A 15,035-nucleotide genomic window follows, 5' to 3' on the forward strand; every position below is an offset into this window, starting at 1 on the left:
CGTTATGTCTCGTTAAAATGGCTGTAAATTCCGGGAAATTTTAAGGTACCTATTTTAACCGGGACGTCTCGTCTCGTCTCGGTATCGTCCCGGAATTCCAACGGAAGGCTGAAAATTGTCCCGGTTTTTATTGCGAACCGGGACAGAGCCTGTTGTCTCGTCTCGTCTCGTCTCGGATTAAAAAAAATACCAAACGCAGGAGTCTAATATTAGCAAGGCTTTAGCTTCAGCCAGCAAACGTGTTGCTAGAGTGGCTGGCGAGTGACTGACTATCGGTGCTGAAGGCACAGTAGAGAACCGCAAGTGTGATGTCACTGAAGGTGGCACACACAATCAACGAACAGCTTAGGATGTCGGTCAATACCGGACAGAAAAATCAAATTAAATTCAAATTAATTTTTAGATTAAACATCATTTTCGTCCTTTTCTTCGTTGAATTTTCATTTTCGACTCTTTATTGTTGCGTTCGTGATACTTAGGTCTGAGTCTTGCTAATTTAATAATAATAATTTCTAATTTACTTACAGATCACGCGCTTCTCAACTGCCAATATTCCTGCGCCACATGCACCCGTTCCTGCAGAAGCAGCAGCTCGACTACGGCATCTTCGTCGTGGAACAGGCAGGTACGACTACCTGCTGGTTTACATGTAACACGAACCTGTAGTTTACATGTAACACGAACCTGTAGTTTACATGTAACACGAACCTGTAGTTAACATGTAACACGAACCTGTAGTTTACGTGTAACACGAACCTATATTTTACATGTAACACGAACATGTAGTTAACATGTAACGCGAACCTATAGTTTGCATGCAAAACGAACCTATGGAATACATGTAACACGAACCTGTAGTTTACGTGTAATACGAACCTATATTCAGAGCTGGGCAGCGCTACATTGAAATGTAGCGGCGCTACCGCTACACCCACTAGATTGTAGCGAACGCTACCGCTACCGCTACAGTAAAATGTAGCGCCGCTACATTAGCCGCTACAATGGCCAAAATTATTGGAAATCTCTAAATATTTATTGTTTTGTTATGGGGATTTACTCATAAACATTTAATGATAATAAAACATTTTCAAAACATATCAATGCAACTTTATTGCAATTAACCAAACTGAACTAGTGCGGGTTAGATACAGTAAATAAAAGTTACAGTTATTTTTATGTTTTACCTTCCCTACATGGATGTTGGGAAGGTAAAACAAAGCAAACCTTCCAAGCAAACTGAAACATGAAAAAATACGGTACCTGGTAACAACTAACACGTTGACACTAGTAACAGGCTGAGGTTGACAACATTACACTGAAATCTACAGTTTTATTCTGTAATTTATATTATGTATGTATCATGCTGGTTTTTAGATAATATTTAATACTATTAGGTAAAATCTAAAGGCTTTATATATAAATGTAGCGGTAGCGCTGTAGCGGCAAAACCTCGTATCGAAGAATAAAACTGTACGAAAGATTTCGGTGTAATGTTGTCAACCTCAGCCTGTTACTAGTGTCAACGTGTTAGTTGTTACTTGTTAAGTTGTTACCAGTTACGACTCACAGGAATTTTTTTATGTTTCAGTTTGCTTACAGTTATTTTTATGTTTCACCTTCGCTACATGAATGTCTACTTTAATCTACCAATCTCAAAAATAGTCCACATCTATAGACAGATAAAAGACTGATTTTTAGCGCATTTTCCCATTTATGAAAAAAATGCACTATTGTGCTCGCCATGTCCGTCTGTCTGTCCGTCCGTGACTTCATGTAATTGTCGACGAGAAAATGTGCTCTATGTCACTCACTGCAGTGAGTACTGAGTTATATTTTTTTATATGTATATGTGGATCAATTTTTAGATTGGTAGATTAAAGTACACATCCATGTAGGGAAGGTAAAACATAAAAATAACTTTAACTTTTATTTACTGTATCCAACCCATACTAGTTCGGTTAGGACGTTAGGTTAATTGCAATAAAGTTGCATTGATATGTTTTGAAAATGTTTTATTATCATTAAATGTTTACGAGTAAATCCCAATAGCAAAACAATAAATACTTAGAGATTTCCAATAATTTTGGCCATTGTAGCGGCTAATGTAGTGGCGCTATATTTTACTGTAGCGGTAGCGCTCGCTACAATCTAGTGGGTGTAGCGGTAGCGGTAGCGCCGCTACATTTCAAAGAAGCGCTGCCCAGCTCTGCCTGTAGTTTACATGTAACACGAACCAATATTTTAATTGTAACAAAAACCTATCTTATGCCAGGAACTGAACATTTAAATGCATTTTAATTTTTCAGCATGCTGCTCGCGGCAGCTCAGACCTGTAGCTTTTAGCTGGATGTTGTTCCTGAGTTCAGTTGGGCTGGCTCTAAATCAATGGCTCTGAAATTGAAGGCCATCTTTTTATTTGTACACATAAATTACTTACGATACAGAAGTGAGCAATTCTGTGCTGGAGAGAATTTAGAACTCGATGATGAAGAAAATTAAATCAAATTGTGTAAATTTCACCTCAGTTTGTGTATGTTTTTTTTTGGCATAGTTTAATTTTCTCCCAATTCATTTAACAATTAAATACAATAATTATGTCAAATCGAAAAAGAACTTTTGGAGAACTTAAGGGAATTATTAGAGGAATGATATTACCAATACCTACCGATGGAATGCCGATGTATTTCGCTATATAAAATAGCGAGCTGTAAATCGTCTTGTTCACTTTAGTTGCCGTGGTTTACTTAGAACTCTCCAACTCAATACCATTTTGATTCACATATTGACCATTTCTCCGGCTAATTAACTTATCGTCACATTATTCCTTCTCTGCTTAGGGTGACACGTTAAAATGAAATATATTTAAAGGTAAAAGAGAGTTCAACCGTGCAACACTTCTGAACATTGGGGCGCTGGAGAGCATGAAGCTGTACCCCTACGACTGTTTCATCTTCCACGACATCGACCTGCTGCCTGAAGACGACCGCAACTTGTACGCCTGCCGTGAGCAACCTCTGCATCTGAGTGTCGCTTACGACACCTTCAACTACAAGTGAGTGCCCCAATGAACACCATGAACTGCAAGTAAGTCTCGAAATATGTACAATGAATTTCAGGTGGGTTTTCCAATCTTCACCATGCAATAAAAACGAATTCTGTGACTATACAATTTAGTAAGTGGGCATCTAAGATAAGCAGCTAGTAAGCTGAGAAAGTTGAGACCAATTCATGAGACGACTCAGTTGCTTGCCAATAACCTATTTCCTCCAGACTGCCGTACGAAACTTTTTTCGGTGGTGCCAACGCAATCTCTGTGGGCCACTTCCGGCAATTAAACGGCTTCAGCAACAAGTTCTGGGGCTGGGGCGGGGAAGATGATGACATGGCCAACCGCATTAAACACCATGGGCTGTCCATCTCCCGTAACCCCGCCGACATTGCGCGCTACACTATGATCAAGCACAAGAAGGAGAAACGCAGCCCTCTGAGGTTCGGTGAACAAAATTATCTCGATTTTAAATAAAATCAGTGAACCTTAGCTCGACAGGGTGTCGAAATTTGAGTGCGCTATGTTCGGAAAAATGCCATCAAATACGGCATATTTCACGGTTTTTCGCTGAGGAATCGCTGCAATTGTCGATTTTTTCGCTCAAGAATCAGAACAGGGATAGGCTTTTTGCTTTGAAATCAGAAAATTTATCGGGTCTTTGTTTAGGAATCGGGACAGGGAGCGGTTCTTCGCTAAAAATTAAAACTGGGAACGGATTTTTGCTTTGGATTTTTGAAGTTCACGGTGATGCCAAAGGCTCTCAAGTTGATAATAAATTTATAAAATTTTAGTGTCATTAAAAAAATTGCCAATCGTTCTAACTGTTGCTGCGGATTATAATGTTTGTATGCGACAGCTCTCATTGCGAATCAGTGACATTCTCAAGCATCGTCCATGGTTGAGCCTCAAGTACGAGAAGCGGTTCTTAGAGCACAACATTCACTTAGCAGAATATTTCTAATCGATGCGTTCAACATGAAGCTGTATCTCATGGACCAGGGCCTATACTTTCAAAAAATTAAGATATCGTAAGTTCATCAGCGTATCATTGACGGCCATTCGAGCAAAATCCATCAATCCTAGACAAGAAATTGAATCGTAAGTACTTACGTTCACTTAACGAGTTTTGAAAGTATGGCCCCCGACTCAGAACTCTTAGCAATATTGCAGCTCGATCTCCAAAAACCATAATTTTCATAATTTAGTATTTCTTTTAAAGATGCTGTACTCATAGCTACTGTTTTACTTCAGGAGCAAAATGGTAAGGGAGGGCCCGAGTCGCTTCACCTCAGATGGACTCAACTCTTTGCAGTACCGCGTGCTGGACATGCAGCTGCTCAGGCTATACACGTGGATCCATGCTGAGCCTTTAAATAAATAACGGCTAGCTTTAGCATATTGAGTTTTTTCTTTACCTATTCTATTTTTATTTATTTTCAAAAGTGATGACATCAATTTCGTTTCAATATTACATTGTAATAAAATGAAAAATGAATGTTCGCATTTTTTATTCGCAGTTTTATGTTTTCTTTGTGGAATTTATTTGTCGGTAGAAGGCATTTCACATGAATTTTCAGCCGGCACTACAGCACTGCTTGTGATGAAAGATCGAGGAAAAGACAGACATGTGCTTAAGGCTGCGAGAAAACTAAGTTAATTCCCAGAGTCTTGTTAGGGATGGAAAGATCCCTTTGGAAAGATCAAATTTTCGCAAGAAATGGCAGGAGACCCAGGCGGAAAAGCATGGAAACTCAGGTCAACCACTCTCACGATGTCGGTGTCGGCATATGTCCTTTGTTTTAGCCAAGACGTCATCTATTTTTATCCTCTCGTGTCTTTTTTAGCCAACTGTAACGTGCCCTCGAAGTTCGATCTGAACGAGACGCCACGAACATCTCTTCGTGGAATTATAATAATAATAATTTCAAGATAACACCGACCGCACACGGTCAGTAAGCGGAGCTGGTAGAGAAGTAAGAAGTCATGTCCGTAGATCCAGACCTGTATTTAATGTAAATAGTAAACGCATGCATCAAAGTGAAAGTGCACAAAAAGTTATAAAGTGTTTTTACGCGAACTCGGATTCCGTTTTGAACGAAAAAGTGAACTGTTAACTGTGATCGAAAACGAGTGCATAGACATTATTTGTATTACAGAAACACTCCCTAAAGATCACGGGGGGAAAATTTTACATGTTGAATTTCAGTTGCCAGGTTTTGTTTGTTTTCATAACTTAAATGAAGATCAGTGCCGTAGAGGTGTAGCTTTGTGGGTTAGAACCTCTTATGGGGCCAAGCAAATCAAGTTATCTGCAGAGCATTAATCAGCTACAGAATCAGTGTAGTTCAAACTTTCTCTCAAAACCGAAGATAACCTCCTCACAGACGTCGTGTATAGATCACCAAACAGTTCCTCTGATAACGATAAGGTACTAAAAAGTCTTTTAACGAGCATGACTTTCCGTAGGTCACACACGTTGATCGTTGGTGATTTTAATCATCCAGAGGTAGACTGGACAGATGGATCCTCTCCAAGGGATGAGGATCACCCAGCATCCTTGTTCATGGAGTCTGTGAGAAACTCCCTCCTAGTCCAGCACGTCACCAAGCCAACCCATTATAGAAGTAAACAGACTCCCAATATTCTAGACCTGGTGTTTACTAGTGATGAATCAATGTTAGATGAGCTTCGTCACGAGGCTGGATTGGGCAAAAGCCATCACCAATCATTGTTTTTCAGACTCAAGTGCTGTACAGAAAAGACGCCTCGGAAGCGTGAGCGTTTAAATTTTGCGAAAGGCGACTACGATAAACTCCATGAAGCAGTGAATGCAGTGAATATTTCTAAATGTATTAAAGGACATGAATGTGACTGAGTCATGGTCATTTCTCAAGGACACGGCTATGTCAGCAGTTGATGCATGTGTACCTAAGATTAAGCTTGGTGGAGCCAAAAAATCCGCGGATGAACAAAACAGTTCTAGTTAAGCTGAAAACAAAGAAGGAAGCATACCGGCGTTATTTACAGACTCGTAGCGATGCTGATTATAACCTATACGCAAGGGCTCAAAATAAAGCTAAAGAAAGCTGTCGCACCGCAGTAAAAACCCTCAAAAAAAATTACTAAAAATGTGAAAAAGAACCCGAAAGCCTTCTTTTTGTACGCTAACTCGAAGTGCATAAGTTAAAGGACGGTATTTCTGATTTGAAAGTAAATCAACGAAAGATATCCTCTGATGAGGGCAAGGCAAACTTTCTTAATCAGTTTTCCAGTAGCGTATTCACTGAAGAGGACTTGAACAGTACTCCAGCTATTGAGGAGCGCCCAGTCGGCTCTAAATTAACAAGTTTCAAAATACAAGAAGAAGAGGTGCTCAAGCGCCTCATCATTGTAAATCCAAACAAGTCATGTGGACCGGACGGCTTCCACCCCAGATTACTCAAAGAGTTAGCAACTGTCCTTTGACGTAATTGTTCCAAAAAACTTCGAAAGAAAAGTTTCAAAGTTTCGAAAAACTTAGCAAAAAAGGTTGAAAAAGTGTATTTCTTGCCGTGATCGAGGACGCACGTACATGTCTGCGGGTCTCAATTTTCTCACTTTTTATTACCACGTTTTTCTTGACTTCGTTTCGTGTCTGTCTGTCATAAAAAATTCAAACCTTAATTTAGAGCACTTCTAAACATCCTAGTAAGTTGAAATTTGGCATGCATGCTTATGCTGCCTAACAATTCAAGATTTGATCAACAGAAATAATAATTAAAATTTTTTTTTATTTTTAATTTTTTTAATAAAAAACACTAAAAATTCACGGTTTGGAATTGAGTTTTTTCTCGAACATCCACACTTGCCAACCCTGGAAATTGATTTGAATTGCTAAAATTGCTAACCAAAAAGTAGAAAATAAATAAATATAAAAAATATTTGTAAAAACCACGTTTTTCTGGTTTTTAAAAAACTAAATATAATGAAATAAAGCAAATAAAAAAACTTTTAAAAACCACGTTTTCTTAACGGACAAAAAAGAAAAACATTTTCTCTTACATAACATTACATAATATTTTACATAACTTAAATGTTGTGTAAGAGTAAATGTTTTTCTTTTTTGTCCGTTTAAGAAAACGTGGTTTTTAAAAGTTTTTTTATTTGTTTTATTACTATGCCGGTTTGACTATAACCTCTCGAATTTGTACCGAAACGATTTCAGGGAAAGTTTCAATTTCAGTGCAGTTCAATAAAAATGGTGCAAATAGTGAGAAAAGCGGCTAGTACAAGTGTTTTATTCCCGACAAATGCCAGTGCATGAAGCGAGGGCAAGCTTGTTGCTTGTTTGAACCCTCGGTGACCGCCTATCAACCGGAGAACAACGGTACCTTGAGCACGCTCAGGCCTCATCTTCCTTCCCCACCCTCTTGGCCCCTATCCCTACCCCTCTCTACCTGCCTGTCGCGTCGATTCCTTGATTCTTCCAGCCCACCTCTGTCTTTCCCTCGCCAGCTACAGTTCAGCTGTGCCGCCAGAGAAATTTTCGTGGGAACTTTACTATCCTCAACTCAACTCAGTTTTGCATTTTTCTCCGTCCTTTTCTCCGTTCAAGAGGTCTAGTTCGTGCATTTTATAATGGCTGGACAGAAAATAAAGAAGATAGTCGAAAAGCCCTCTACAGCTGTCTCGTGTGGAACACGAGATTATTTATTCAGAGAGATTTTTATGTCCCTGCTAGTGGCAACATCCTTTTATTCGGTGTCGGATGCTTTGACAAATAAAATAGTTGACTGAACTAGCCCCGAAGCAACATTGTCGTAAGTTTTAAAAAAAGTGATAATGTGTAATCGCTTTATTCATTTTTATTTAAGACGACCTCGCTTGTGGACAGTGAAATAATAGAAGGGAAACGTAGCTTTTAGAATCGACTCTTGTTTTCTGGTACCTTGCAGTTTTAACAAATATACCCCAAATCCTGGTGGCTGTTACACCACCTACGGGAGAAGATTTATTATCCTTGAAGTAGGCGGCACATTTAAAAGACAATCGTCTGTGGGTTCACGCAGCTGTTTATCAGGGAAACTGTTGTGCTGGACGGACTCGCATGGGGCGCAACGTTCGGAACGAACCCCGGTAACGGGGGAAGGTGCCAAACAAAAAATTTTGGCATCTGTTACTGATAGAAAGATGCAGTCCGGGCAAAAAACGAGCCTTCCGGCGTCAGTTCTCACACAGAGCTACAATCAGCAATTGGACCTTATTAAAAAATTTGTCATTTGTCAGCATTATTCCTGGTGTGACCTGGGCAACTGATGCACGGGAGTCCTGTGTTGAGCTCAAATCGCATTGGAAATGCTACAAGCGGATTTATAAGGAACTTGATGTTGCTTTCAGGACGGAAGAAGCTAGTCAAGAGGTTAGTGACCTACGCCAGGATATTGTTAGGCTATTGGAAATTTGCGGAAGCTCCGCCGAACGCCTCAAATCCGTAGCTTCAGAGCTTGATGGTTATTCATTGATCAGCTCGTTGAGTTCTCGCGTCTCCTCCGTGGGTGGACAGGAAAGAAAGGAATTTGAATCTAAACTGAGGGCCGTAAAATGCGTTAAAGAAGCCCAAGAAAAAATCGACGCAATTGAAACTCAACACAAATTACTAAAGTTAAAAGAAAAGCGAAAGATGGAAAGAGAACAAGAACTGTTTATGCTTCAGGAGGAAGTAATGGGAGTTCAGGGAAGTGTCGAAGGTGACATGGATGCGGAGAGTCTAACATCGTCTGATGACCTTTATTTTGGATCGGTTGCTGAGAGAAGAGATATGGCCGGGAGTTGGCTGTTGGCCATTAAGCGTGGGGGCACCTGTGATGCACCTGTCACTGAGGGAGGCCATCTGAATCCTCAGGCTCAATCTATGAGTCCGACAATTAAGGAAGATTTTTCCGGTTGGCCGAGAGGGAGTGACGGAAGTTGGCCTGAACAAAGGGTCATGACGTCAGCAACACAGCTTGACCCGGCGACAAAGTTTCTTCTACTCACCGATTTTAAAAGGCACCTTCCTCTCCGTATAATGGGGAGCCTAGCTATTCATTTCATCGATGGATGACTTCGTTACGTCGGAAGTTCGCCACCCTCGAAGTCGAGTCACTTGATGCAATAGAAGTCATGGAATCTCATACAACTGACAAACCCAGAGAGCTTGTCAGAACTCTCGGTTCTAACATGGGAAGTTACCCAAAGGCTGTCGTCATCATGATCTTGTCGGAGCTGGAGAAGAGATTCGGATCTAGTAAAGAAGTGTGCCGCGGTCTGCGCCTGAAACTGTCAAATTTCCCGGAGATTAAGTCGAAGAAAAATATTGGAGAGGCTTTAAGGCAGTTGAGCGATTTTTGTAATGTAGTTCTCAACCACATGCCCACCGTACCGGATCTAAGCATACTAAATTACACCATCGGCATTCAGGAAATTAGAACCAAATTACCCAAATTTCTAAATAACGAGTGGGCCAAAATTAGGTACATTTACGAGGACTAAAACAAAATTCATCCACCGTTCTCAGTATTTGCCGACTTCCTTTGAACCAAAACCAATATTATCTGCGACAACCAGGTTAACTCAGCTAGCGGCGCAACCAACTCCAGCGAGATTTGCAAGGTATCGTTGGACGGACGAGACACGGGCATTCAGCTCAGGTCGAAGCAATATCCCAGAAGTGAGTGAATCAGGTTGTCCGTTGCATAAAACCCTCGGTCACGATCTTTCGAATTGCACTTCATTCCTTAAAATGGACGACCAAATCAAACTACTGTTTTTATTCAGCCACGATAGGTGCAACCGCTGTGCTGGAAAGCATCTTTCGACTAATTGTTCGTATGAACTGATTTGTCTCAAATGTGCCGGTAAGCACGCAATGTTCTTACATTACGATCTACGAAATAAAGACAACGTACACGATCGTGGCAACGCTGGCGGGGGCGAAGTTCATTTGACAACCGAAGCAACCAAACAAAGCCAATATAGCGCGAAGGTTTGAGTCGACACGCGCGTGCACCGCGCGCTGACGGCGCATCCGGCGTTAGATCCAGCTCAGAGGCTCAGGAGGCTCCGGTGTTTTTGTGCACATCTATTTGCGGATCCGCTGAGGGTCGCAGCTGCAGCAAGACCGTTCTGGTAGATGTTTACTTTGCTGGGTTTCCATCGGTGTAATTTTGCACTTAGGGAGGCGCCCATTGACGAACAGTCTTCGCATAGCTTCGCAACGTCTGAGTTGTTCGACTTTTTTAAAATTAGGTCCATGCGTCCAATCGTATTCAGTGAGCACTCTGGCTGGGAGCAAGATTTCGATGTCCAGAAGAATAGCATCAGACTTGTCAATAAAGGGAGTGAGCGAGGACACTGAGTTTGCACTGCCACGGCTTTCCGAAAATTCCATCATCCCAGACGGGAAAGAAGAGATAGCAACGGTGGAAGAGGTTGCTCGCCATCCTACATTGTTGCACTTATCTCATTACTTTTTGCCGCTGGACGATAGTGCCCAGTTGCTCTGCTGATCGGGCGAAATGCTGGCGACTTGATGGCGACTGTTACTTGCGGAACTAAGGCGCCCATTGCTCACCACACTACATTGGGATGGGCTGTTGTGGGGTCCTTGTGCCCGTGGGGCGTAAACTCGGCCCATACGACGAGCATGTGCGAAAAGCATCCCAGTGCAGATTCGGAGTTTACATAAGCGTCTCCTATCTTTCAGAGATGTGGTTATGATGAGTTCCTGGGGACCTCGGCAAATGATAGGAAATTCCTTTATCAAGTTGTACCTAACCTACGCAGAAACAGCCAAGGATACATCGAGGCCCCGCTGCCTTTCAAGTGTGAAAATCAACAAATGCCAAATAATCGGCAAGCTGTTTACTGCCGCCAGCGCGGAACTCTACGTCGTCTGCAGCGGGGCCCAGATAAGCTTGCAACATGTGTGGAAACGATGCAAAAATACATCAATTTGAGTCAGGTGGAATGCATCCCTAAATGTGAGCTTCGCACTGTAGGCGGCCGTTTGTGGTACGTTCCCGTATTTCCGGTCACTCATCTCAGGAAAAGTAAAGTAAGATTGGTGTTTGACAGCGCCGCCGTGTACGACGGACTAAGTTTAAATTCTGTCCTACTGCAGGGAGCTAACTGTAATAATTCTTTGTGGGGCGTATTGCTGAGATTTAGAGTGGGAGCTGTGGGATTCATCGCCGATATTGAAAGTATGTTTCATTCTTTTCGTGTACCTGTCTCTGCTAGAAATTATTTAAGGTTTTATTGGTTCTGCGATAACAAAATTGGGAACGATTTGGTGGAATACCGCGTCAATGTTCTTGTTTTTGGCAACACGTGCTGCCCGGCAATTGCAGGGGTGTGTCTTGGCGCTGCTGCCCGGGGAACCCTTGCTCGCCATCAGGCACAAGGTGATCCACTTAGCTCGAACTTGTCAAAATGATACTTGAGAGAAAGCTCGTGGCTTCATTCGCAGCAATTTTTGACGACGGATTGGGTTGTGCATCCTCCGCCGAAGAAGCAGTCAGTGTTTTAAACTCAGCGCGGAGTCTGCTGGCAGCACACAATATCCGTCTGCACAAAATTATTAGTAACTGCCCAGAAGTCGTCAAAGCTTTCCCGGCTTCTGAGGTAGTGTGTGCAGATGCCGACGTGAAGTTTGATGGAAAGCAGACACAGCGGACCCTTGGTGTGGCGTGGTCGGTTATGCGCGACGAGTTTGCACTAAAAGTTGACATGATGCAAAACCGTTCAGCAAAAGAGGCATCTTATCAACAATAAATTCATTTACGACCCAATTGGAATAGCTAGCCCAATGGTTTTGAGGGGCCGTCTCGTTCAGCGACGAATTTTGAGATCGCAGCCTGGTGACGAGTCTCTCGTGAATTACGACTGGGATGATGAGTTGCCAGAGGGTTTTCTGGCTGATTGCAATCTCTGGTTGTTGACATAAGAGTCACTGAAGTCTATTAAGATACCTCGATCATTTGTTCCTGCTGGGTTCAAGGTTGCGAGGCGTGTTCTGCATGTATTTTCAGATGCATTGTTAAAGACCGTTGGAAACGTTATTTACCTTAAGGTGGATAACAATAGTGGCGAGAGTCGCGTTTCTTTCTTGAGGGGTGAGAGTAAGTTGGCCCCAAGAGCAGCAACGTCAATTCCTCGGCTGGAGTTGTGCGCTGCTATGGAGGCCGTTCTCGCTGCCGGACGTGTGGGGTAAGTGAACTGGAGGCTCGAGTGGATGATGTTAGATATTATACGGATAGCAAGGTGGTTCTAGCCTACATTAAAAATACTGAAAGCCGTTTTCAGAGGTACGTAACCAGGCGTATAGAGATTATCCTCGACAGCAGTAGACCTCACCAGTGGCGGTACGTTTCGACAAACCCGGCCGACTTCGCTTCTCGGCCCACCGATCCCATTTCTCTGATGAAATCATGTTGGCTATCGGGCCCGCGATTCCTCTCGAATCCTGGCAGCGATGAAGACAAGATTCGGTGGCTCGCAGATAACGAGCGCGTCGTCTTGCCAGAGGAGCTACCAAAAATTACCAAACTGAAGTCATGTTCGACCACTTCACCTATCTTCCAAAGTTTGCTTGCTCGTCTCAGTTCATGGGACAGAGAGGTGGCGGTCGTAGAGCTGATCATGCGGTTCACCGGTATGTGGTGTGATAAAGTTAGACAGGCCCATGGAATCCACCTGGCTTCACGTTCTGGCATGGATATGCGGGACTTTGCAATCGAGCATGTGTTGAGAGAGACTCAATACGCTGCATATTCTGACGCCAATCATTGTATTAGGGCGTCTGGACAGATGCGACAGTCTCACAGACTTGCGAGTCTGGCACCATTCCTAGACAAGCGGGGCATATTGCGCGTAGGAGGCCGGCTAACACAATCAGAGATGTCAAAATATGTGAAACACCCGTGTGTGTTACCGAGGGATCACCCTTTGACATTGCTGGTGCTCGCCAAATATCATCGACTCAGTGGCCATCAAGGTAGGCACATTACGCATGGAGCACTTCGGCAAGGGGGCTTTTTTATCGAACGTTGCAGCCAAGTAATTCGTAAGTTTCTCAAGAGCTGCGTTATATGCCAAAGACTTCGCGCCAACTGTGAAGTACAACAAATGTCTGATATACCACCGGATAGAACGAAATCTGAAGCTGCTTCCACGTACTGCGGGTTTAATGTCGCAGGACCTTGGTTTGTGAAAGACGGCCCTGTAACTAGAAGGAACACCTCGCCAAAAAGATTTGGGTTCTTTTATTTACATGCATGTGCTCTCGGGCAATTCACATAGAGACTTTGCCGTCACTTGATACAGTTTCCTTCATTAATGGTTTCAGGAGATTCATCGCGGTGCAAGGTTCCTGCAAAGTTATTTGAAGTGACAGAGGCTCTAATTTCATTGAAGCCGCCAACCAGGAACCCAGATTGGATTTCAGTGCCATCGAGAGGGGACTTGCCGGTTCTCGATGCAACTGGGTGTTCAGCCCTTCCCTTGCTTCTCATTTTGGAGGAGTATGGGAAAGAAAAATTGGACAACCGGCCAGCGAACGCTTGATAGAGACGAGATGAACACCTTTCTACAGGAGGCGGCTGCTGTGGTCAATAGCACCCCGCTATGGGAAGTAAGTGACGACCCAAATGACCCACAGCCCCTATCGCCTTTCATGCTCCTCACGATGAAACAACCGGATGATGGTAATATCTGCTACACGGAAAGCGAACTCCTAGCGTACGGCTCTCGGAGATGGAAGAGGGTCCAGTATTTAGAGGATCAATTTTGGAAACGATGTAGGCTGTATTAGCTGTCGGAACTCCAGAGCCGTCAGAAGTGGTTCTTGAAGGGCTCTTCTTTGAGGCCCGACGACGTGGTTCTCATGAACCACGTCGTCGTCTTGGCTGCCTCGTCTTGGCTGCTGTCGTCTTGGCCATGAACCACGTCTTGGCTGCCTCGTGTCCGAGGCAGCCAAGTTCGACGCCGTTGATAAGGATAAGAAATTGTGAGTGGGGAGTGTGGTGCGAGTGGGGATGTGGTGTGAGTGGGATGTGCTGAGAGGTTGTGAGTGGGCAATGTGGTGTGAGTGGGTAATGCGGTGTGAGTGGGATGTGGGGAGAGGTTGTGAGTGGGGAGTGTGTTGTTAGTGGGGAGTGTGTTGTGAGTGGGGAGTGTGTTGTGAGTGGGGTGTGGTGATAGGTTGTGAGTGGGGAGTGTGCTGTGAGTGGGATGTGGTGATAGGTTGTGAGTGGGGAGAGTGCTGTGAGTGGGATGTGGTGGGAGGTTGTGATTGGGGGTGTGGTCATTGATAGTGAGTGGGGGGTGTGGTGATAGGTAGTGAGTGGGAGGTGTAGTGATACTGGGATTTTTCATGTCTTTTTTATTTCAGCGTGAAATTTATCTGTGCTTCTTTTAGTTCTATAAAATTCTAACGCCGATTGTTATCATTGAATAATAATTTGAATGTACATGCGTATATTATTATTCAATGAAGATCATTACCTTGCTAATATTGTCTTGCTGTGGAATATTTCACTAATTATATTCGTGCAGACAATGGCGCCTGAAGAAGCGTCTGCAGAAGCTGCAGGAGGCAGGCAAGGTGAACACAGAGCAGGCGGAGACGCTGCGGCAGGAGCTGGCAGAAGTTAAGCAGCGTCTGCAGCAGGTGGAAGACGCAGAGATAAAAGACTTCAATAAAGCAGAAGGCAAGAAGAGGCACCGCAACGCTAAGACCATAGAGAGAGTCAAGAGATTAAAGACTGCCAAGTATTTGCGTTAATTATTTCCCTTGTACGCTCGAAGACAAATAATGAGATGTGATGTGGTAGCCTGCAATGATGAGCCGTGCAGTGGTAGCCTGCAATGATGAGCCGTGCAGTGATAGCCTGCAATGATGAGCCGTGCAGTGATAGCCTGCAATGATGAGCCGTGCAGTGATAGCCTGCAATGATGAGCCGTGCAG

General features: G+C 43.4%; 1 protein-coding gene and 1 long non-coding RNA gene across 2 annotated transcripts in view; both read left to right on the forward strand.

Moving 5' to 3' along the window:
* The window catches only part of LOC108670160 (beta-1,4-N-acetylgalactosaminyltransferase bre-4), a 9,164-nt gene extending 4,696 nt beyond the window's left edge, over positions 1 to 4,468 (forward strand). The window contains exons 4-7 of the mRNA XM_018157614.2: positions 528 to 625; positions 2,869 to 3,052; positions 3,271 to 3,489; positions 4,301 to 4,468. Coding sequence (XP_018013103.2) covers positions 528 to 625; positions 2,869 to 3,052; positions 3,271 to 3,489; positions 4,301 to 4,430 — 631 coding nt within the window. The 3' untranslated portion in view covers positions 4,431 to 4,468. The remainder of the gene's footprint in view (positions 1 to 527; positions 626 to 2,868; positions 3,053 to 3,270; positions 3,490 to 4,300) is intronic.
* A 9,577-nt stretch (positions 4,469 to 14,045) lies between these two features.
* Positions 14,046 to 14,844, forward strand: LOC125178106. The gene is made up of 2 exons (XR_007156793.1): positions 14,046 to 14,075; positions 14,624 to 14,844. It is a non-coding gene; the product is annotated as an uncharacterized LOC125178106 (long non-coding RNA).
* Positions 14,845 to 15,035: the final 191 nt, after the last annotated feature.

The sequence above is a fragment of the Hyalella azteca genome, unplaced genomic scaffold (assembly GCF_000764305.2).
Source record: "Hyalella azteca isolate HAZT.00-mixed unplaced genomic scaffold, Hazt_2.0.2 contig7145, whole genome shotgun sequence".
NCBI classification, from domain to species: domain Eukaryota; kingdom Metazoa; phylum Arthropoda; class Malacostraca; order Amphipoda; family Hyalellidae; genus Hyalella; species Hyalella azteca.